General features: G+C 49.3%; 1 protein-coding gene across 4 annotated transcripts in view; it reads right to left on the reverse strand.

The window, feature by feature from the left end:
• Positions 1-1,346: 1,346 nt before the first annotated feature.
• Paqr5 (progestin and adipoQ receptor family member V) overlaps positions 1,347-24,221 on the reverse strand; it is a 73,115-nt gene continuing 50,240 nt past the window's right edge. The window contains exons 1-7 of one of the 4 annotated variants that reach the window (XM_006511508.4): positions 24,052-24,214; positions 23,681-23,808; positions 20,235-20,440; positions 16,390-16,516; positions 11,337-11,433; positions 9,138-9,279; positions 1,347-3,896 (exon numbers count right to left, since the gene is read on the reverse strand). In XM_006511508.4, the coding sequence (XP_006511571.1) occupies positions 3,655-3,896; positions 9,138-9,279; positions 11,337-11,433; positions 16,390-16,516; positions 20,235-20,440; positions 23,681-23,808; positions 24,052-24,060 (951 nt within the window). In that variant the 5' untranslated portion in view covers positions 24,061-24,214 and the 3' untranslated portion in view covers positions 1,347-3,654. Of the gene's footprint in view, positions 3,897-9,137; positions 9,280-11,336; positions 11,434-16,389; positions 16,517-20,234; positions 20,441-23,680; positions 23,809-24,051; positions 24,215-24,221 lie in introns of those variants that run through there. The other 3 variants (NM_028748.2, XM_030244661.1, XM_006511510.2) reach the window with 3 other exon arrangements.

Genomic DNA, 24,221 nt, shown 5'->3' on the forward strand with positions numbered 1-24,221 from the left:
CCCACAGTGCGTTGGACAATCCTGGAAGGACTGGCCTGACTCCTCTCCTTCTCTGCTGGCCCCAAGGCACAAAGTGTCTGCCCACTAGTCACCAGCCAGTCTGGCTCCTGTGGCCCTTTGAAGCCTCCACAGAGCTGTCGGCTTATCAGACTGGCCATGCAATCCTCTGGGCTACCTTTTCTCCCAGCTCCCTAGGTCTGTTTCCTTGGCAGAGATTTTTTTTTTTTCCCTACTTATCTGCCCAGCCAGCAGTAGGCCCGCAAAGGCAGGCCTTGCAGGATTCCCTCATCTCTTTTCCAGAGTGTCAGCCCTGCACCTATTGTTTTTGGTATTGTTTTTCCAGTGGTCTTGGGGAACCCCTGTAAAAGGGTCATTTGACCTGCAACAGGGTTGTGACCCACCAGTTGAGGGCCACTGAACTTGAGTGATCACTGGTTTTTGTTTGGTTTTTTTTTTTTTTTTTTTTTGGTTTTCGAGACAGGGTTTCTCTGTATAGCCCTGGCTGTCCTGGAACTCACTTTGTAGACCAGGCTGGCCTCGAACTCAGAAATCGGCCTGCCTCTGCCTCCCGAGTGCTGGGATTAAAGGCATGCACCACCACGCCCAGCCTGTGATCACTGTTAACTATCTAACTACCAGACTGGCCTTGGACTCACTGCGAAGCTGAATCTGTCCGGATCCTCCTGTCCCCATCCCCCAAATGCTGGGATCACAGGCATGTATACCATGCCCAGCTTATGCAGTGCTTAGTATCAAAGCCAAGGGCTTCATGCATGCCAGGCCAAAACTCTACCATCTGAGCCACAAACAAGCACAGCCCAACTTTATACCTTCCCCCCCCACCCCACACACACACTAAAACGGGGGCTGTGGGAAATGTGCAGTAGATAGGGATGCCACTGAGAGTGTCAGATTATTGCTAAAGAACAAAATTTGTTATGCAGTTTGCAATTAATGTACCAGAAATTTACCAGCCTATATAATTGTATCACTCACTCTCCCTTCCCCAGGGGAAGATAACTGATACTAAAATAATGAAATCCTTCCGCAGGGGAAGATAACTGATACTAAAATAATGAAACCTTATTTCTTGACCACTCACATCCAAAATATAATTGGTCCTTGTCATTAGAGGGTGAGGCTATGGGCTGCTGGCAAGGTCATTGACATAGCTGAGCTGCTTAATCCTGGAGGGTGTGTTATAGGACAAGAGGATATTCCAGAGTCAACAAAGAATATCCAGCATTGTGATGGACAGCCCCCCAAAGTCATTACCAGGTACAGATCAGAGGCTGGTGAGCCTCTGTTAAATTTTGTTTTGTATCAGCATTCCTGAACTCCCTGAAAACACTATAAAACGCTGAACTTTAATTACAAATGCAACAAACAAGGGATTGGCGTGTTTGGTATCATGAACCTAAATAACAGAGTTTCTCCAAAGACAACAAATTAATCCAGAACAGATCTGTGATAGCTGCACTCGTGCTGGTAAGTGAAGTGCACATACAGAGTCTAGGCAAGGGTGAGTGTGCCTGGACACACTTACCCGTGCTTATGCGCTTAGGACTAGAGGCTGATGTCAGAATGTCTACTCCATTGCTTCCCCACCTTGCTGAAACAGGACCTCTCACTAAGCTGCTCTGTATGGATGCCTGGCCAGTGAGCTACCAGCACCTGCCTATCTTTGTTCCCAATGCTGTGGTTACAGGTATATGCAGCCACACCTAGGTTTCCGTGTTGTACGTGGGGGCTAAACTCACCTTGATGCTTGCACATCTTGCCATCTCCACTCTATAAGGTGATATTTTTAAGGCAAAATGAGGAAGATGCCATGTTGTATAAGAACACAGCAGTATTTGGTTATAAGCATCAATAACAAGGTAACGTTGGTCCAAGGGTGGACAGGCAGCTCTGGATAGAAGTCCTGCACAAGTATTATCTGTGGAAGACTGAAGGGATTGTCGCACAAGGCTATGGCCTTAGCAGAGTTGGCTTTTGGGTTTTTGCTGTTCTTGATGTTCTGTTTTGTGATTTCTTTTTATTGTTTAATTTTTTTAAGCAGGGATTTAGTTGGGCTTATCATTCAGAAGGCAAATTGGCATCCACCATGCATGGTAGGGAAGGCACAGATTCCGAGTCTGAGGCTGGCCCAGCAGTCAGGAGGCCGGCAGGCAGGAGGCCGGCTGACCACGCTTCGTCTGCGCACAGGACGCTGGCATTTTAAAATCAGTGTGCACGTCCGAGAGCCTTGCCTTCAAGCTTCCTGGCTTTATTTACTTTTTAGTCTAGGGTCTAACCCATGGGACTTCATTTTCATTTAACCAGTTAAAAAAATATCAATAGTAGAAGATCCTGGAGAGAAAACAGGGACACACATGTAGATGGCAAGTTGCTGGAGCTTTGATCAAGTTGTAAATGAAAGACAGCACAAATGTCTTCAGCATCTGCCTCCTCCCTCCTGTGCTGGGCTTCTGGGGAAGTGCTGCTGTCTACATTTCCCACACTTCCTACATTTGGTGTAGGAAAGCAGAAGCCCTAGTTTACCCCAGGAAATGCATGTCACAAGCTTACCCACCTGTGTGTTTCTGTGTCACAGGAAAGGTTGAAGACAGGACATTTGACTGTCCCACTGGTGAGGTCAACACCCTCTGCATAAATACTAAGTCTGGCAGCATCTTGGCATGCCAACCCAATGTCAGGCATGGGATGTCTCCAAAGACAGCTCTTCCATTGCTTGAAAAAGGGACAGGGAGCCCTAACAGCTGGGATGGCATCAATGAGCTCCAGAGGCCATCACACCTTATCGATACTGTAGAATACTTTGTAGCAGGTCCTGGGGATCGAACTCCTGTTGTCAGCCTTGGCAGCAAGCTTCTTAACTCATTGAACCATCTCACTCATCTGGGGGAAAAAGCTTAGCTATACAAAGTTCATCAAATGTAGCCTCTGCTGTTTTTAAACATCAATACAAAAACTAGAGAGGCAGGGCAGTATGCTTAATATAACTGTTGGAATAGAATTGAGAACTATGTTTTTAGAGATACAATCTCATGCATCCGAGGATGGTTTAAACTTCTGACCCTCTGATTCTGCTTCCCTGGTGCTGGAATTATAGACATGAGCCACAGGACCAAGTTCTGCTGTGCTGAGGATCAAAACCAGAGCTTCAGTGTCTTGGCAACACACCTTTAATCCAGCGCTCAGGAGTCAGAGGCAGGCAGAGCTCTGTGAGTTCAAAGCCAGCCTGGTCTACATAGTAAATTTCAGGACATCCTGAGCTACATAGTGGGACCCTGCCTCAAACAAACAACAACCCAAAATAAAGAACAAAACAAAAACAGGGCTCTGAATATTCTAGGCAACTACTTACCAACTGAGCTACACCTCCAGGCCCTAAACACCCCATTTTAAATAAGTTTTAAACTTAATATTTATCCTTATCCAGGACTTATGCTCAAATTCTACCTTTTACAGAACACATACAGAATCTGTGTGTGTGCAGAGAACTCTGCCCAATTAAATCCTTTTTGTTTTGTTTTTTCCGATATGAACCCATTAAAAAAATGTCAAGACATCAGTTGCTACGAATGCTTTTGGCCACTGTAAGCCAGCACCACACCAACTGCTAACACCAAAGCCTGGCACATTCTGAAGTCATGTTTCCTTTTCATGTAATTCAGGCTCAGGGATCCGATACAGAGCAGCTGAGAAATAAATAATGTTGCTGAGGCTGAAGATGATGCACAGAAGCATGGCCGCTGCTATCTGAGGGAAAGAGAAGGGTCTGGAGGTGGCCAGGAGCCACTCCCTCCTCAGGGTCTTGTCCAGAAGGATGGCTTCCATCTGCAAGTGTGTGGCCAGGATGACGCACACATGAAACAGCTGGTGACTGTGGCCTATGGCAAACAGAAATGGACATCGAGATTAGCAGTCAGAACCAGAGAAACAGCTTAGTGGGTGAAGACTCCCGCTGCCACCAAGGGGACCCTCAGGAGAGGAACCATTCCCACTATTGTCCTCTGACCTCTGCATGTCATGGCTTGTGCACACCCATACATACATACATACATACATACATACATACACACACATATGTAAATTAAGTGCTAAGGAGTCATCAGTCAACAAGTATATGGACACACAGAGGCTATAATATGGATGGTAACATGGGACTGCAAGGAGCCAGCCAAGAAATCACATGTATAATTTTGTTTGGTCTCACTGATTCTGGCATTTTGAGACTGCGTGTTACACAGGCTCAACTTCAACTCTCTGTGTAGCTGACGATAACTCTGAATTTCTGATCTCCTTGCCTCCACCTCCAGAGTGCTGGCATTACATGTTACACAACCACACCAGTTTTATAATTTCATTTGTAAGAAGTGCTTAGAAAGGACGTGGGAGATGGCTCAGTATGTAAGATTGCTGGCTGTGCACATATGAAGACCTGAGTTCAAATCCCTAGCTGTCTTAGTCAGGGTTTCTATTCCTGCACAAACATCATGACCAAGAAGCAAGTTGGGGAGGAAAGGGTTTATTCGGCTTACACTTCCATGCTGCTGTTCATCACCAAAGGAAGTCAGGACTGGAACTCAAGCAGGTCAGGGAGCAGGAGCTGATGCAGAGGCCATAGAGGGATGTTCTTTACTGGCTTGCCTCTCTTGGCTTGCTCAGCCTGCTCTCTTATAGAACCAAGACTACCAGCCCAGAGATGGCACCACCCACAAGGGGCCTTTCCCCCTTGATCACTAATTGAGAAAATGCCTTACAGTTGGATCTCATGGAGGCATTTCCTCAACTGAAGCTCCTTTCTTTGTGGTAACTCCAGCTGTGTCAAGTTGACACAAAACTAGCCAGTACACTAGCATTCATGTGAAATGTCAGGCATGGTCATGTATGCCACTAATTCCAGTGCTGTGAAGGGTGGAGACATGAGGATTGCTGGGGCTTGCTGTTTGCCAGCTGAACTCCAGGTTTGGCGAGATATTAAGGCAGAGAGTGATAAAGCAGGAGACCTGACATCCTCCTCTAGCCTCAGAATGCAAATGTACTGCAAGCACACGTGCACGCACCCACCTACCTACACACATGTACACACACACACACACAGATGCACACATCCACACATTTGCACCACCCACACAACACACACATGCACCCCACACACATGCATGCACACATGTACCTACTCCCTCCACACACACACACACACACACCATTTTTAAATTTAAAATGTTCAGAACAGGTGAAGTCATGGCAGGGGGTAGAAATTGGAATTCTTACTGCTTTTCAGACAAGTCCCAGGTGAACTCTGGTACATTTACTGGAGGAATTATAGCACTGTTTTTGGTTTTGTTTTGTTTGTTTTTGGTTTTGGTTTTGGTTTTCCGAGACAGGGTTTCTCTGTGTAGCCCTGGCTGTCCTGGAACTCACTCTGTAGACCAGGCTGGCCTTGAACTCAGAAATCTGCCTGCCTCTGTCTCCCAAGTGCTGGGATTACAGGCGTGCGCCACCACTGCCCGGCTATAGCACTGTTTTTACGTGTAACAGTTTCTGGTTGTGAGGCTCAGGCTAACTTTGAACTCACTATCATGGTCCTCTTGTTCTTCCAGATTTTAAAGCCCTGGGACTGCAGGTGTCCCTGTCCCTAGATGTTGAAATCAGCACTGAATTGTGACTTCACAGTGCGGCTGGTAAGCTCAGTCCAGCATGGCAGCCCAGAAGGAGTGGCCCCAGTCATGTCTCTGATTAGCCAGACAATAAGTAGTCAGACATACCTGTGGCAACTGATCTGAATTATGAATTTGTTTGGATTCAGAGTCAGCCTAGCCTAGGCAGTACCACCCCTCGTGTGTGTGTGTGTGTTCAGAGAGACTTAACTGAGGAAGAAAGCCTGCCTTCTGAGTGGCATCTTCCAAAGGACAATGAAAAAGAAACAGGCCAGGAAGTGGTGGCACAAGCCTTTAATCCCAGCACTGGGGAGGCAGAGGCAGGTTGATTTCTGAGTTCGAGGCCAGCCTGGTAACAGAGTGAGTTCCAGGACAGCCAGGGCTACACAGAGAAACCCTGTCTCAAAAAACCAAAAAAAAAGAAAAAAAAAAGAGAGAGAGAGAGAGAAAGAAAGAGAGAAACAGAGAAGGTGATGTCCCCTGCCTCCTTCCTCAGCAAGAGCATCTCTTGCTCCTGCCAGCATCTTCCCTTGCCTTCAGACTCCAGCTTTTCCAGGCTTGCAGCATGGACTGATTACTACCAAATCCTCAGGGCACAATGAGGCTAGTCCCAGTTCTGAACTGTTGGTGCAGCTTCGCTGCTTCTTCAGCATGCTGCCAGCCATTACTGGACTACCTAAACTCAATACTCAATCTAGTAAATCATCTATCAATATATACGCATCAATAGATCGATAGATAGATAGATAGATAGATAGATAGATAGATAGAGATAGAGATAGAGATAGAGATATATGGGGGATTGCAGGCTGGTCTACAGTCAAGCTGAGGTCTGAAACCCAATGGTCATAATTCACCTACATGACATGGTAGGCGTTCCCTCATGCCCCTGGAACTCCGGCCCCTGCCTAAGGTACCACCTCCCACAGCCCCCACAAGAGAAGCATGGTCAATAGTCACATAAGCAATGGCCCAAGCTTCTGACCTTCAGGCTAAACTCCTCCCCAGTTACCTAGCAACAGTGAAGACCATAAAAAGGGGTGCTCAGCCCGCACCTCGCTCTCTTATTCCTTTGTCCTCTCACCTCTCTCTTCTCTCACTTCTCTTTCTCTGTCTTCTTTCCTCTTCTCTCTCTCTCTCTCTCTCTCTCTCTCTCTCTCTCTCTCTCTCTCTCTCACTGTCTTCCTCCTTTCTACCTTCTCTCTTTCCCCTGCATTTCTATAATAAAACTCTAAAACCATAGAGTCTCTGCTCTGTTCCTTCAAGTTCTGCTGCCCACTCTGGTCAGTGTTGGGAACTTCTTCCCTCTTCCCTCTCTCCCACAACCCTGGTGGCTTTAGCGAAGTAGCTTGGGGGGGTACCCAGGCAGGGCTGCCCCTTGGCCACCCCCTGAAGAATGGGATAGAGGAATGCCCACCCAGGGATGAGTGGATAGGGTAGATAGCAGCCCTCCCACGCCTGACTGACCAGAGAATAGGGAAACTCTGGCGGGGTGTGGGCATCTTTTTCCTTCCGTTCTTCCCCAGGGCCCCCCTTTTTTAATTTGTTCCCAACACACACACACCACACACACACACACACACACACACACACACACACATGCATATATATATTTCATATATGTTATATGTGTGTGTAACTTCTGTTCTAGAGAACCCTGCCTAATAACACCTTACTGTGTTTTTAGAAACCAATATATGAAAACTAAAAAGCAAAAGTCCTCTTCTAAAGCAACTTATGATCAACCCCATTTTCCAAAGGAAACTGTTGGGCACCCTTGCTCTCCCAGGGCTAACTGATGTCAGCAGCATGAGACAAGCCAGCCAGATTTTCTGTCCACCTCTTCCCAAGTGCATCTGAATGGGCCACAGCAGGAAGAGTGGCTTCAAATAGCCCCCTTACCAAGTCTCAGGGCTTCCTGTAGGGCAGGGCTAACCAGACCTGGCAAGCACCCTCCCTATCACCAGGGCATTTTTCTGCTGTGTACCTTTAGGCCTGAGAGGACAGAATTGAAGTGACTTGGAAAAAAAAATGTGGAGAAGCCAGAGTGACCAGTATTTGCCACACCCTTGCCTGCACCTGGGTCCCAAGCCCTCATCTACAACTTCCTTAAGGTGGGGCTGGAGTGGGCAGGCAGAGGCCTGGGGCCTCCAGTCCCTGACCTCTGACCACTTTGTAGAATTAAGCATTCAGAGTTTTGCTAGCTAAAGTCCCTTCTGATAGGACAAAGAAGGAAAGAAGGAGACTCTAATCAGATCACACAAAGCCTATCTGGCTCCATCTCTGAAGCAGGTGGAGAGGAGGCTGGCTCCAGGCAGGGACAAAAGTAGCTTGGTGAGAACCTAGGTGCTCACTGTGGTGGGGGCAGCAACTGGCCTTCTGTGAGTCTCACAGGATCTAGTTAATGAACTCTTGTACCGAAGACTTGTCACCCTCTACAGAAGCCACCCAAGGGTGCTTGGTGGCTAATATTTTCAACTTCACAGCCTCTAGAAACACCCAGGAGACAGACCTCTGTGTGTGTCTATGAGAGAGTTTCTGTGGTTTAACTGAAAAAGGAAGAGAGGCCATTCCATGGGCCGGGGCCCTGGACTGAATGCGAAGAATGCGAGCCAAGTAGCAGCGTTCATCTCTGCTCCCTGACTGTGGACACAATGCAACCCACTGCCCCATGTTGTGCCACCATGCCTTCCTTCCCTTTCCTGGCGGGTTGTACCCTCAAAGCATAATCCAAAACTAAACCCTTGAGTTTATGGTCACAGCAAGAGAAAAGTAAGGAACACAGGTGCCTTCCTTCCTGCCAGTGTCAGAGACAGATGGGCAGACCCCCTCCCCCACCCCGAGCTGGAGAACATTGCAGCTTGAGGAACTTCTGTGCTCTGACCTCTATCCCAAACACATGCCCTCCCTTTCAGTGTCACATGGCCTCTGTGAGTGCTGGCCTCGCTCCAGCTTTGGAGTTCCTGGGTCAGGAGGTCTAAGGTTGGACCTGGAAGTTGCAGTCTCAGGCCCTTCTGCTGCTGGTGTTGGTGACAGATACAGCTGGGACCCACCCACGGCTCCACACGACCCCAGGCCCTCCACTCACCATGTTTAAAATAGACTTTCTCCTCTGCACAGCTGCCTGCTGCCTGGCAACTTCAGTGTCACCTGCAAACCCATCTTCTTCCTCCCTGTGTCTGTCCCCCATGTCCATGTTGTGCTGGGAAGTCAGACTCTTGGTGCCAACAGGATGGATGCTCATTGGAATGCCTACCTGTGTCCCTCCACTCTGTCCCTGGCAGTGTAGTAGCCACACAAAGGATGGCTGGCTTCAATCGAGGTGTAAGGTAGGTCATTGTACCTGTCACTCGACAAGGCCTTTGCCTGATGACTCTCTCAGGGGTCATTCCCTCTCCAGGTCCCCTTGCCATGTAGCTACACACACAGCTGGGACAGTCACCCCCACCCCTGCCCTGCCACACTCACCAATGTAGTCAAAGCGTCCAGGGGCTAGTCGCTCTGGCAGGTGAGCAGAGTAGAAGAAAGAGGCCAGGAGAGTCATGCCCATGTGCTTCTGGTGGTACAACATGGCTTCATTTCTTGAACTCTCCCCTGGGAACAGGAAGAGCTGCAGGTGTTTGAAAGAACAGATGGTCTTGAGAAAAAAACCAGATCCACACCTCTCAGCCCAGCCACACGAACTCCAGAGGGGATGTGGGGAAACGAAAAGGAAAAGGACAGAAACAGATTTGGATTGGGGGGAAGGGAGGGAGGAAGGGAGGGAAAACCTTACTAGATATTGCTACTCTTCCTGGGGGATTAAATGCAGGCATTGTAGAGCAGTCCTATCTGCATCTGACTCCAGATGCACAGCTACAATACAGAACTGAGCTCATAAGGAAGGCTTCAAGGCTTAGAAGAAGGCAAGCTGGCAAAATGGCCATGGCCAGCAGGTCAGATACTACAAATGTGATAGAAAAAAAAAACTTTAAAAAGACAAAAGTCTTGGATGCCTTTCTACATCATCAAAAAGGCTCACTATTCGGCCTAGCTTGGTGTCTCAAGCTTGAACTCACTCCCTAAGGCAAGATGTTGGGAGTTCAAGGCCTGTGTAGGCTCTGGAGCTAGTTGAAGTTCAAGGCCTGTGTAGGCTTTGGAGCTAGTTGATGTTCAAGGCCTGTGTGTAGGCTCTGGAGCTAGTTGAAGTTCAAGGCCTGTGTAGGCTTTGGAGCTAGTTGATGTTCAAGGCCTGTGTGTAGGCTCTGGAGCTAGTTGAAGTTCAAGGCCTGTGTAGGCTCTGGAGCTAGTTGATGTTCAAGGCCTGTGTGTAGGCTCTGGAGCTAGTTGAAGTTCAAGGCCTGTGTAGGCTCTGGAGCTAGTTGAAAGGCAGCTTGAGCAACCTAGTGACATCCTGTCTCAAAACCAACCAATTAATACATGGCTGGTGAGTGACAAAGCTCTGTGATTGAGCCTCGGCTAGCACACAGAAGACCTTAGGCTCCATACCCAGCATCCACCACCCTACAGTGTATGACTATTATATTGCTTCAAGGTTAAGCAGAATTTTTGTGTCATTTTTATAAATAACAAAAGTAGTTTCCCCTACTACGAGGAACCGGGCACCAGGCTGACCATCTGCATGCCTCGCCCTATCTGAGCTTTAGTAGGGACCTTAAGGCAGACTCGACTAAGCCTGAGATTGGCTTGCAGGAGCCACTGATAAGCAGTGAGGCGACGGTTGGAATGGAGGCAGCACACTTCTGCTGCCATCCCCTGCCCCTCTGCCCTGCTGTCCCACACAGCCACTAGATAGCATCACAGGGCATGAAATCTGCATGTAACTGACAATGGCCACCAGCGGCTATTCTCTGTGTCTGCACAAACTCCAAGGACTGAGAGCAGTGAACTGCGTGCCCATCCCCCAAGTCTCTGTAGACCCACTCAAGGGAATTACAGAGCAAACACTCGCTGCTTCCCACAGGTAGCAGGCAAACTCCTCATTCACTACCCTGTGCCCCGACCCCCTGCCATTTGGGCCTCACACTGCCTCTGGGAGAAGCCCACTTACAAGGTAACTCTGGACCTGTAAGATGCATTATATCCAGGAATCTTCATTACCTCCTATGCAGAAGCAGACACTAGCCTCATAACAGATGCGGAAACCTAGGTTCGGGAAGGTTATATGTACTGCCTAAATCCCACAACAAGTAACCATGGAGACTAGGATTTGAACCCAAGCCCACCTGACCTGCAAGTGAGGGTCTTTTCCCTTCTTGCGTTTGTTATCTCACCTCAGCTCCCCTCCCTGGTCTTTTCTGCCTCATTTTCATGTTGCCTTTAAGACGTCCATCCCCACCTTTCCTTCACTGACACACTGCATTCCTGATACTGTACAGTCATGCATGTACAGTCATGCATGTACTGGGCTTTCCCCTCAGCTGGCACTGATGTTCACCAACCCCCAGGCTGCAAGCCTTGCCCAGTTCTCTGTGGCTGTTGCTAAGGCCCTAGTCAGTTTGTTTCCAAGGGCCTCTGTGTTCAGACTATCTCTAACTAACCGCAGCACTCAACCCCTATGGGTCCCGCCAGGGCCCTCCACGGTGTTATGACTTCCTCAGAGCTCAGGAAACCATCCCCTGGGCACTGCTGACCGGAGGAGAGGAGAGGTAGGCTCCGTGTGCTTACCCTGTAGAAGATGGGGAGTGAGTCCCAAGTGTAGGGGTAGGCGAAGGCCAGGACCCGGAGTAGCTTGCAGAGCCGGGGCTTCTGGAGTTCAAGAAACCTGCAGCCAGGGAGGATGGAAGCTTTTCAGGACCTCACACATATGCCCACGGGTCATCAACAGAGGACAAGTACTTTCACATACTGTACAGTCATGCATGGACTAGGACCATGGACCACAGCTTCTCACGAGCCTTTCTCATCCCTCCTACACTGGTGGAAATGACAAGACCTCAGCGAAGAAGGAGAAACTTGCTCTAAGAACATGAAACGTAATGGTAGGCAAACCAGGATGAGGACAGAGGGGATCAAACAGCAGAGAAGTTTTAGAAGGTGGACACCACAGAGACAGGAAGTGGCCTCAAGCACAAACCCCAGGTCTCACATTCTACAGAAACAGAGATGAACCCAAGCAACTGGAACCACCCAGGTGATGGCCACACAAAGACCTGGATTCAAGGAGGTGCTGGATAATCCAGAGGAGTTTCTAAAATATTTATGCCATGCACAAGAACACCGGCCTGGGGAGAGTGACTATGCAGAGGGTCTGTCTTTCCCTCTTCCCCAAGCTGTCCCACTACCCTCCAATGCAAAGACAGAATCCAAAAGGAATCCATTGCGCTTACTGTTTAGAAGCAAGAGACAGGAACTTTCTAGACTGGTCACCACTGGGGACCTAGAGAGGGGCAATAGCTTTAGACCTTCAGCAGTACAGACACTCAGGCTGGCTACCAGGAGGTCAGGATTTAGCAGGGAGACCCCATACAAAACTGCAGCTCTGGGGCTGTAGATGTAGCTCAGCTAGTAGAGTACCAGGATAGCATGCAGGAAGCCTTGGATTCCATCCTCGGTGCTCATAAGCCAGACATGGTGACACTTGCCTGTGAGTCCAACACTCAGAGGTCAAGGCAGGTGGATCAGAAGTTCACGGTCATTTTTAAAAAAGATTTATTTTATTTATATGAGTGCCATCTCTTCAGACTCCTCAAGGTCATTTTAAATATATTTTATATCGTGAATTTGAAGTCAGCCTCGTCTATAGGAGACCCTGAGTTCAAAAACCAAAACAAGGGCTGTAGAGATGGCTCAGTGGTTAAGAGCATTGACTACTCTTCCAAAGGTCCTGAGTTTAATTCCCAGCAATCACATGGTGGCTCGCAACCATCTGTAATGGAATATGATGCCCTCTTCTGGTATGTCTGAAAGTGGCTACAGTGTACTCATATACATAAATAAATAAATGAAACAAACAAAAACCAAACCCAATTACCTTCATGATTACACTACAACACTGGGGAAGAGGCGGATGCACTGTGGCTCCACAGGGACACCCCAGATTCCAGTACAGGCTGGACACATCAGGATCGCGCTGCCCTGGCAGGTTGCCTCTAAAGCTGTGTCTGACCTGTCCCTCCCTCATAGTGTTGTTATAAGGACTTGAAGAAAAGAGGCACCACGGCCCTTAGAGTCACACACAGCCCAGCTACTAAACAGTTGCTATGAAAACAAACCCCTCCCCTCTCATCACAGCTATGTTGGAGCAGAAGGTAAGAGCAAGAGAGGACAGGTTCTGGGTGGAGGGTCTAAGGAGGAGCTGAGAACAGACACAGCTAGGATTTGGCCCAAGTGCCCCTGCCTGCCCCTGCCAGGCCCAGCCTCAGTCTTTCTTCCCCCAGGGGCCCATAACCCCAGCAGAAGCTGTCCAACCACAGCAGTGCGGTTATGTATCTGCAGTGCCTGGGCCGGGCTTACTCCTAAAAGAGTGCTCCTTGTGGCTGGCCACTTACACGCAAAGAAAATCGGGCTCTGACTTGTGGAGGGCTGTGCCCCAAAGCATGGTTTCCTGTGACTTGTCACCAGGCCTGAAAAAGTACTTCCCCAGGAGGCAAATGAATCAGCCTCTCCAGCAGCAAAGCTGGGTCTGCAGGGGACAAAAAGTAGAAGAAGCAAAATAGAAACAGAGGCAAAAAAAAAAAATCCAAACCACAGAAGAGGGGGGGCCACTCCCAAGGTGCAATTCCACATCTAGCCACAGGATGTCACCACAGCCAGAGATTCCTGGAGGTAGCAGCCCTGGCCCAAGATGCCTCCAAAGCACTGCCAAGCACAGCTGGTTTACAGGCCTGAGGACTGAGAACTCTGCCCATTGAGTCAGTAATCCTAAGACAACCTGTGTGTCTAAATGAGTGCCATTGAGCCACTGACATGACCTGCTTCTCTTGCTCTCTGTCCTGCTCCATAGAGCAGTAAGCTGTGTGTGTGTGTGTGTGTGTGTGTGTGTGTGTGTGTGTGTGTGTGTGTGTGCGCGCGCGCCTTTCCTATTCCTGGAACCCTCTGAGGGCACAACCTTACTCCACCCACAGTGCCAGACTTTTCACATGGGTCCCAGAGCCCAGGCAGCCTTTGAGGAATGTTGGTTAGGTGAATGGGCACAGTAGCCCAGATGTACTCTCAGGATCAGCAGAAACAAAGTACGTCGTTGTCAAGGAGAGGAAGCCCCAAACATGGGGTCACAAGACATTCCTGGGTCTGTGCCACATGTCTTCATCCAAATACTGCAGGCATGCTAAATATACAGCATCCACCGTGGACCTGCATGGTCAGGGTGGGGTGTGGGGGAACTCTGGACTAGAATAAAGCAATGTATCCTGGTGGTAACAGGTAGCCAGGAGCTTTAAAAACTTAATTTAAAAGGCTGCAAACATCCCAATAGGCTGCACTCTGTGCTCTTGGGAAAGAAGTCTTGACCCACAGATCGTAGGGACTGCATCTTTCACACCCATGCGCCATCTCTACCCCTACTAAGCACAACATTTGCTCTCTCTGGCCCCCAGTTCTGAATACCAGAGCCATGAGGAGCTAAGGGACCAACTACATAGGGACAATAACTGACCCAAAGACCAGATGCAGGGTCTACCCAGGAGCCCAGGCAGCCAGAGGAAAGGCCACCCAGGCACACTGCACCTCTGTGCTGTGAATATGCCTCTGACCAAGTATTCACCTCGCTTCACCATGGCACAGACGCTGTATACTACACAGTTTAACGCCTCCTGGAATTAGAAGGACCCAGTGATCCAGGAGCAGAGACTTTATTTCCTGGCTCTACAGGTAGATTCAAGCTCCATCCAGCTTTCATGGAATTCTGTGATTTCCAAGAAAATCAGAGAGTCTTTCCGCATCTTCCAAGAATATGAGAGAGCAGTTCCCCAGGGATGATGCTACAGAAAATTCAGTGGGGCACACCAAGCAAGACACTTTGACTCCCAGGGAGAGCAAACTATGCCTGCCTCTAGTCCTTCCCAAAAATTCCGGCAAAAGGAGGAAAACCTGGGTAAACCTATCGGATGCTGCAGAAAAATCTTACCCCCCCCCCCCATAAAAAGAAAGAAAGACACAATTTGGCAGGTTCCCCACAACCTGGGTGTCACTCAGAGCAAACTAGAACCAAGACCATACCAAAGAGGAAGCCCTTACTATGCCTGCTTCTCCCTGGAGAGGGGACAGTACAGTTGGGGGTACAGAGGACACACATGCAACCCTAGTACCTCTCCTGGCCTGCCACTTCTTAGCACTATGTAGATAGGGCTGTCACCTGGCTACAGTCACCTGGAAGGTTTCCTAAGCAACCGAGGAAGCCTGTGCTTTCAGGCAGGCCACTTCTGCAAAGAGCAGTGTCAACTAGCACAGATACTCCCATGACAACGCGGCTCACACTCCGCCCCACAGAATCTTGCATGAAAGGAAAAGGAGTAACAGGATTAGAGACAGGGAGCTGGCATGACTCACGGCCACGCCTGAAGGCTCTTCATCACCCATCAGTGCACGGAGAGCTGGCATGACTCGTGGCCACGCTTGAATGCCCTTCATCAGTGCACCTAGAGATGCCATTCCCACCCATCCCTGTGAGAGGAGGACAGCCTGGTTCTGAGGACCTCTCCCTGTCCATGCCTGTGCAGGCATCCTCTGCATATGACTGAGAATCGGCTATGCAGAAGGGAGCTGTGTTGACCCCACTGTACAGGGGAGAGGATTGAAATTCAAGGAACACACACAGTGACTTGCCTAAGCAGTAAAGCCATCTGTAGAACTTATGGAGACTATAAAAACAATTCTAGTGTAGGGTCACTCTTGTCTACGTTATGAAGAATTTCAGAGCATCTGGTCATATTTGGGGCTTTTCCAAAGAGCCAAGTGGCTGCCCAAGGGATACCCATGAAGTTCAGTGTGATAACTGATATTGTCAACTAGATAGAATCTAGAGTCACCATGGAGACTTGGAGACAATCTTTTCTTTCTTTCTTTCTTTCTTTTTCTTCTTTTTTTTTTTTTTTAGAGATTTATTTATTTATTATATGTAAGTACACTGTAGCTGTTTTCAGACACACCAGAAGAGGGCATCAGATCTCATTATGGATGGTTGTAAGACACCATGTGGTTGCTGGGATTTGAACTCAGGACCTTTGGAAGAGTAGTCAGTGCTCTTAACTGCTGAGCCATCTCTCCAGCCCTTTAATTGTTCTCTCTCTCTCTCTCTCTCTCTCTCTCTCTCTCTCTCTTTCTTTCTTTCTTTCTTTCTAAACCATGGAGACAAATCTTGAGGTAGGCCTATTAGGAAGTTTCTAAATTAAATTAATTAAAGTAGAAAGGCCCACCCTAGCTGTGGTGACATCACACTGTAGGCTGGGGTCTTGAAGTGAGAGGAAAGCATTAAGATAGCTGGTGGAACCATCTATCTTCCTCAAGCCCCAGCCGCTGTAACTTCTCGGCCTTGATGGACTGTGCCCACCAACACACAGAGAAAACTGTGAGCCAGAGAAAACTGTCTTCCTTTAAGTCACTTTTGTCAGGTGCTTTGTCCTAGAAATAAATAAAGCAACTGATATGTCGTATGACAGGGACTATACCTGGAGCCTTTTCTGTTGGGCTCTTCAGCTGGCCCCAACTGCCCATCCCATGCCTGCTAGGTCCTCCCATGGTCCCCCAACCCCTGCCCCACCAAGATCAGAATGCCCAGTACCTGGAGTAGCAGGAGAGGCCAGTGCTGAGAATGGTGTTTAGCACGGCCAGTGCTACGTAGCACTCATGGAAGGTACTGCAGACCAGTGCATCAGGGAACGTGTATGCAGAGTAGGCGATGGCTGAGCCTGCGGAAGAAACACTAGCCTTGAGATGCAGCCAGGCCACAGCTCTGTGAGGATCCCTGAGGGGAAAGACTACCTTAGCCTTTATCTTCTGCATAGACCTATGAACTAGCCTGTCTCTGTGTCTTCCCAGAATACCCTCCCCTTGCCTCTCTGCCCACCTAAATTCCATAAGGCTATGTTCCTTCAGCAATGTAGGGGTGTGTGTGTGTGTGTGTGTGTGTGTGTGTGCGCGCGTGCGCGTGTCTTTACAATCCTGTCCCATGTAAAGCTTACACTGATTTTATAAGTGAACATCTGGAGGCATGGGGATATGTAGTAACTCATTTAGAGTCACACGGCAGAGAAAAAGCAGAAATAAGCTTCAAACCCAGGCAGTTTGGAGATGAATCCCTGCTTCTGACCACAAGCTGCCACTAATGATGATTCCAAATTCATCTGCCTGTGGACAGGGTGCTCCCCTGAGAAGCTCAGCATCACAGGAAGGGAGGCCCCAGGGACAAAGACGAGCTGCGAGTGACCCATGACCATGTTTGGTTTGGAGTGTGAAAGAGGCAGCTGTATCTAGACCTTCTAGAGACACTAAAGGCAAACGCTATTGGTTGGACAGAACTATTACTGCCCATCTTGGTGTGGCTGGGCCCTGCACCCTTACCTATGGAAGAGGCTGGATCTGGCCCCATTCCATCTGTTACTCTAATACTGTGGTTCTCAACCCTGCTAATGCTGTGACCCTTTAATTCCTCACACCATGCTGGCTTCCCCAACCATAAAATTATTTCCATTGTCATTTCATAACTGTAATTTTGCTACTGTCTTGATTCATAATGTAAACATCTGTTTTTCCAATTGTCTGAGGTGACCCCTATGAAAGAGGCATCCATCCTGCCTCGGATGGGGTTGGGACCACTGTCTTAGTCCACCAAGAACCTTGGATTCACAGCTACAGGTAGAGACAGGCCAGATTCAACTTTGGGCTTTTCTCCCATTCCACAGGAGGATCTTCTAGTGAAGCCGAACACAGGGACAAAGGACCACAGCTTGGTGGTATTCACTTGTACCCTAGTGCCAGAGAGGCAGGCACAGGTGGTTAGGGAAACCCCTAGGCTCCCTAGCCAGGCATCCTTGTCTAAGACTTTCCAGTGACTGATCTGTCTCAAACAAAAATGCAAGCCATCTAAAGGCCACCCAAGGCCCCCTCACCTCCACACACATGTAAACAAACACAGGTGTGGGCAGAGAGGGTTGAGTAGCACCTTCCCAGCAAGGTGCAGAGTTCCCATGAGAGCTCACCCAAGGAGCTCTGCCCCAGGGGACCAGGGAACCCGGCTGCAGACCCAGTGCTCAGGGAGCTGTCTGGACCACTGATGCTGATCCAGAGCTAAGATGTGCACCAAGTGCTACGTCCAATGCAAGAGTAAAGGGGCCTCAGGCCCACCTGAAAATACAGCAGGAAGAAAGCTGACCTGAGCCTCTAGGGGTCCTGTGGGAGATGGGTATTTGAGATAGGTCAGGTAAAGGTGATCACTGCCAATCACAGCAATTGCTACCCTGCGAGACGGATTCAGACTCAAAAGCATTAAGTTTGTTCATAACCCTCCTACATTCTGCTATAGAGAATGAGCCTTGAGGAAGCTAAGTTCTTCTAAGACTGATTTGGATTCAGGTGGCACCAGGCAGAATCTGGATCTCTTGAGTGCCACATTAAATATGTATCCGAGGGACCAAAGAGCTAGAGTTCCATTCCCGCCATCCACATCAGTCAGCCAACAACCACCTGCAACTCCAGGTCCAGAGGACTGGCCTCCACAGGCACCCACACGTGTGGCACACAGACAGACTCCAAATGCTCACTTTTACTAGAACCCAGGAAGCAGCTCAGCTGGTAGAGAGCGAGCCTGGCACGCACACAGCCCTGAGTCCCGTGCCCAGCACTGCATAAAGCAACCTAGAGGCACATGCCTGTTTTCCCAGCACTCAGAAGATGGAGACAGGACGGTCAGAAGACAAGATCGTTCTTGGCTACATTAGCCAGTTCGAGGCCCTGTCTCAAAACGAAAGGAAAGTAGAGGGAGAGAAGGGGAGGGAGAAGGAACGGAAAGGAAAGGAGAGAAAGAGAGAGAGACAGAGAGACAGAGACAGACAGAGACACAGAGACAGAAACACACAGAGACAGAGAGAGATCCTTCAGGAAGCCACTGGGTTGAGGGATTAGACCACATCTCAGGTAATATGAAGCCTGAAAGCCTTCCAGTGGTACACAGTGGCCTGGCAGGAAATGAGTCAGGAACCTCGCAGGCAACATGGTGGATCTGCAGGGCAGAGCCTCTGAGAAGCTCCAGGTCTGAGCTCAGCCGGCAGTGAAGGTTCATGGGACAGCCTGAGTCTGATCACTGATTAGACAGGATGGGAAGTAGAGGTGGGGAGGAGGAACCGAAGCTTATTGTTAGAGTTCTGACTTGAGCAAGCAGAAAGTGGCACCCCTAACCAGGGACCTGAGAAGAAGGGCAGGGCTAGGCCAAGTGGGGACAGGGGTGAGGAGAAGACTCAGTCGGCCCCGGCCTCAGGATCAGCTTCATATCCAGTGTTTGAAGATAAGGTTTAGGGGCCCCGTGTCCAGAGATGGGAGGTTGCTGCTGGGCATGTTAGAGAAAAAGCCCCACGTTAATTCTGAGTTACTGACAACTCAGAGTGAGCCCAGCTATGGGGTAGAGGTGAGGAAAGAACTGGAAACGGACGAGAACAGGGGTGGGAGGAGGGAGGACACGATGGGGATGGGGCCGTGGCAACCATTTTTGTTTTAATGATTGGAGAGAACTGGACAGTGGAGCATTGAGCAGTATGTGTGTGTGTGTGTTTGTGTGTGTGTGTGTGTGTGTGTGTGTGTGTGAGAGAGAGAGAGAGAGAGAGAGAGAGAGAGAGAGAGAGATGCATGTAGATACTTGTGAAAAAGAAGAGGGGAAAGGATGAGGGTAGCCTCCTCCTGGACAAACTCTTGCAGGAAAAGATACAATGGCTGGCTCTCACAGCTAGAGTGGGGCCAGGAGGGAGGAAGATGCCAGCACCAGCATCCCAGGGGACAGATGAATGACCCTGTGGAGGAGAAAAGCAGGAGGAGGGGCTTCTTAGGAAAAAAAAGGGCCAATGAGGATGGGAGCGGCACCAGCCAGCAGTCAGAGCACCAGCAGTTCTTCCTCTCCTGCAGCACCTCGGGGCCGGGTGGGCGAGTCTGTGGGGCCTCGAAGCCTCTGGGCCAATGTTTGTGACGGGATGTTTTCTCTACCAAGTATAGCAGATGCCAGCCCTGGTATGCTGGGGTCAGCCCACGGTGGCCTTTGAGAGCCAAACTAGGAACATTTCAAAGTCCTTCTAACCCTGTGGTTAATCCTGGCCATCAGTGAAGTTAACGTAAGATCACCGTAACTGAAGTCCTAAGTCCTTAGCACATAGACCTGTGTGATGGAGTTCCTATGTAGTGAGGGTGCCTCTAGGCTTCTCCCAGGGAACAGGCAAGGAGCCAAAGAAGGAGCAATTACACCACAGGGATTGGCAAAGGCTACAGATCAGGGCACACCACAGAGAGCACAGGATGAACAAGCATTTTACAGAACCCACGGCAGAGTTCCTACATCCTCATGACTCTCCCCCAAAACCCATCAAATCTCAAGGGAGACTGGTGGTAGTCTGGGGGGGGGGCACAGAAGGGCGGAGCCTCACGTACCCAGGCTGAAGAGATTGACGGCACCATAGTCCAGAAAATAGCAGATATGCCGGGCGTTCTTGGACATAGAGCTGAATGTGTGTGCACAGCTGGAGGCGAGGGGGTACACGCAGCTGGTACACATGTACACAAGCATCGGCCACGAGTAGCTGTCATTCTGGATGTCTGTCACATAGAGTGCAGTCATGAACCTCCACACAAAGAACCTAGAACAAAGCATGCACCCACTCAGTCCCCGCGTGATTGTTGTCTGCCTTCCGCCCCACTGGGAGATGGCCCATCCCGTCAAGCTTCACTTAAATTACAATAACATATACTAGAGAGGCTGTGGTGAGGGTGTGCCTTTTTGACTTGAAGCAGTGAATTGGGGACAGACAAGCAGGGTAAGAAGACAGTCCTTGGGGATAGACTCTCCCCAACAGCATCTTTCCCAGACTCTCCAGTCTCAGCTTACATACCTCTAAGAATAAGGGTCTCATCTCCTTTCATGCTAGCTCTGAGTATTGGACAGGCTCTTCTAAGTCATATTTGCATGGCCTCTAGCCATACGCAACCCCTTCCTTCCACAAACCACTACCAGAGAGCAAGGTTCCTTTTCCCACAATGTCTATCGAGAATGGGGACTCCGCAAGTCTCTTTATCCAGTAACTGAAGAAGGGTCACAGAGCATTTCTGGCTACAAGTGTGATCTTTTCCTATTGTCTAGCATAAGCTATTTGCTGTTCCTCCGAGATTTTCCTTTTATCAACAAAAGATCATGCCTCATCCTGCTTACTTGGGGTGTCCCAGAGGCAGATTTCCCTAGGCTGTCCCCAGTGCTCTTAGAGTGGGTCATCTGAGAGCCTGACTGGGTGTTGGGAGCTGAGAGCACTGCAGATGGCTCAACTGAGCATGGACCTCAAGACACACAAAGCAGTGGCAGGCAGTATGCAGTGGTACAAAATCCAAAACAGCTGAAACTTAGACAGACACAATGGGAGGTTATGGAAGACCATCCTTAGCTATATAGAGTTCAGGGCCAGCCTGGGCTACATGACACCCTATCTCAAAAAACTAAACCAAGCCAACAAGAGATCCACCTATGGCCCATCCTCCACTGTGATATCTGAGGGAGATGAGCAACAGGAAGATCACAGGAGAAACGTGGGGCTGGGGCACACAGGCCGCTGACAAGGCTTTATGAGAAAGCTTTGGAGGGCACACAGGTGCCCCAGCAACTCCAGGGAGGAGAACCAGAGGCCAGAGAGACAGCCTAGCTCTGTCCCCTTCTGTAGTCTTCAGTTTGTCCACATGTACAGGTGGTTGTTGACACTGCTTTGAAACAGGGCCCCAGTGTATATATAGCCCAGGCTGGACCTCAAAGTCATGATCTTTCTACCTCAACTTTCCAAGTTCTAGGATTACATGCATATACCACTACGCTCAGCATAAAGTTTTCAAAATTTTGGGGTGGGGGACTGGAGAGATGGCTCAGTGGATAGGAGAACTGATTGTTCTTCCAGAGGTCCTGAGTTCAATTCTCAGCAACCACATGGTGGCACACAACCATTTGTAATGAGATCTGATGCCTTCTTCTGTTAGCTACACTGTACTCATAAAAATAAATAAATCTTTAAAAATTAAAAATAAAATTTTTTTCCTTGGTATTTATTCTTATGTGTATGGAGTGTGGTGTGGCGGCGATTGTGTGTGTGTGTGTGTGGGTGCGCGCTTGTGCACACATATGTATGCTATATCACATATGTGGAGGCCAGAAAACAACTTTGTGGAATCAGTTTTTTCCTTCTCCCTTTACATAGGTTCTGGAGACCAAACTCAGACTGCCAGGCTTGCCAGCCAATTGTCTTACTCCCTGGCCAGCCTTGCCAGCCTTGCCAGCCTTGCCAGCCTCTTTAACATGGCTAATGGTTTTCTTGAGCCACTGTACCTTGTTACCACTGCCCAGATTGTAGGTCCCAGGGCAGTCAAGATTCTCTATGCACCACCCACTTCACCCCAAGTTTGCTTTCTCTCTCCCTCCTGTTTGTTGCTGGATCCCCACTCTGACTTCTGACACGTAGTTGGACTGGCTGTCCCATGCAGAAGCACGGGGACTTCCTGGGACTCAGGTCCACTGCCACACTCAAGGTCTCACTACCTATCTCAGCTTCTCAACATGACTCCAAGGATTTGTTCAGCCTGGGCCACCAGCTGCACCTACGTCAGCCCACAGTGACCTACTGCTGTCCGAGGTCCTCCCGGGCCTGACAGGTACCCAGCTCTCCAGATGTTTAAGCTCTGTTTCCTCAGATTCAACCAAAATATCCCAGCATTTGGGAGAAGCCGCATCTGCCCTGAACATATACGGACATTTTCTTATCCTTATTGTGGGAACAATATAACAACCTTTGACATATACGGACATTTTCTTATCCTTATTGTGGGAACAATATAACAACCTTTGACACAGCATTTACTTTGCCTCAGTATTTTAAGGAATCTAGGGATGGTTTAAAAAACAAAAAGGTATGTGGAGAGATATGTAAATTCTGTGCCACTTGACAAAGGGTGAACCTCCAGGCTTTTTAGGGGACCCTGGAACCGATCTCCATAGATGCTCAGGGAGAGTTGCACCATGATGCAGGGATATGACCTGTCTACTCCTCCATTACCAAGCAAAATCACAAAGTGTGTAAAGTGGGTCTTCACCTTTCTCCGCCAGAGCCTCCTGGCCTTCCTGGAACCCCATCTGTCACCCTTACTTCCCAGAGCTTGGCTCCTAGCTGACTCCATTAAATGTGGCCAACATCATGTTGTTACTCTCCTAGACAAATATAAGCACCCACAACTATGCCTGTGTTTTTTGTTGTTTTTAGAGAAAGCCTCATGAAGCCCAGGCTAGTCTCAAACTCACTATGTAGGCGAAGATGACCTCTGTTCCTCCAGCCTCTACCTCCAGAGTCCTGAGATTAGGGCTTCCATGCCTGGTTTATGCAGGGCTAGGGAATGAACCCACGGCTTCTTGCACACACTCTACAAACTGAGCTACATTTCCAGCTCCTGTGTCTTTGCTTTATCAGGGTTTTCTCTCAGTCTCAGCAGCCCCAAGAAATGGGAAGAGGATCATGCCTGTTCCATAGGCAGAAAATGCCAGGCTCAGAAAGATTAAGTGACTTGCTCAAGTCAGTGGCACTTTAATAAAGACTTCTTGAAGACCTGCAAAGCCTGTAAGACTGAAGGAGATGAAGATAAATGCTACTCGGTCACTAGAAGTGTTAGACTTCTATGGCAACCCACAGCCTGACGCCTAGTCTGTGACAGTCCCAGCTTCTTCTCCCTCTGTCATACCTATACCCACAGGAGGACCCCTGGCCCTAGTTCAAAAGTCTCCCTGCCACCAGCTGTATTTTTAAAGCCAGTCCCCAGGGATCCAGTAGGGGATGGGCTGTCCAGGGGCCAGAAGGTACCAGAAGGGTAGCAAGTGCGTCCAGATGTTGAGGGTCTCATTGGTCATTTGGAAGAGGCTGAGGATGCAGGCAGTGGCGGAACTCTGTGGGTGTCGGTAACCAAAGAGGATGCCCTGCTCATGGAACACCTGTGGAGGGAAGACAGGGAAGGGGGAAGGAGGTGAGACAACAGGAGGGGTGTCCTGGCTAGCATCGTTTCCTGGGTGGTTGAATAGTTTCTTGACCTGGTCCTCTCCCTTCCTGCCTCTGTCCACTCTCCTCCCAGGAGCTTCTAAGATGCCCTGTCCTCCAAGCAGTCCCAAGCCAGCTGAGATCCAAGGGCCAGGCAGGCTTTGGGAATAGTCTGGCTTTGCATTCCCAGCTGTGCTTACCCTGGGCATGAATGTTGTCTAAGAGTCCGTGTTTGTACTCTGCCTGAGGCCTATGGCCTGGTCTTTAGATGCCTTCGTGGCTGGCTCGCATGTATGCTGTTTGCCCGAGCCAGCCTGCCCTGGATGTCAGAGGCTGGTAGGGCGATCTCTGCAGAAGATCCTCCCAGTGA

This window comes from Mus musculus, chromosome 9 (genome assembly GCF_000001635.26).
Source record: "Mus musculus strain C57BL/6J chromosome 9, GRCm38.p6 C57BL/6J".
Lineage (NCBI taxonomy): Eukaryota > Metazoa > Chordata > Mammalia > Rodentia > Muridae > Mus > Mus musculus.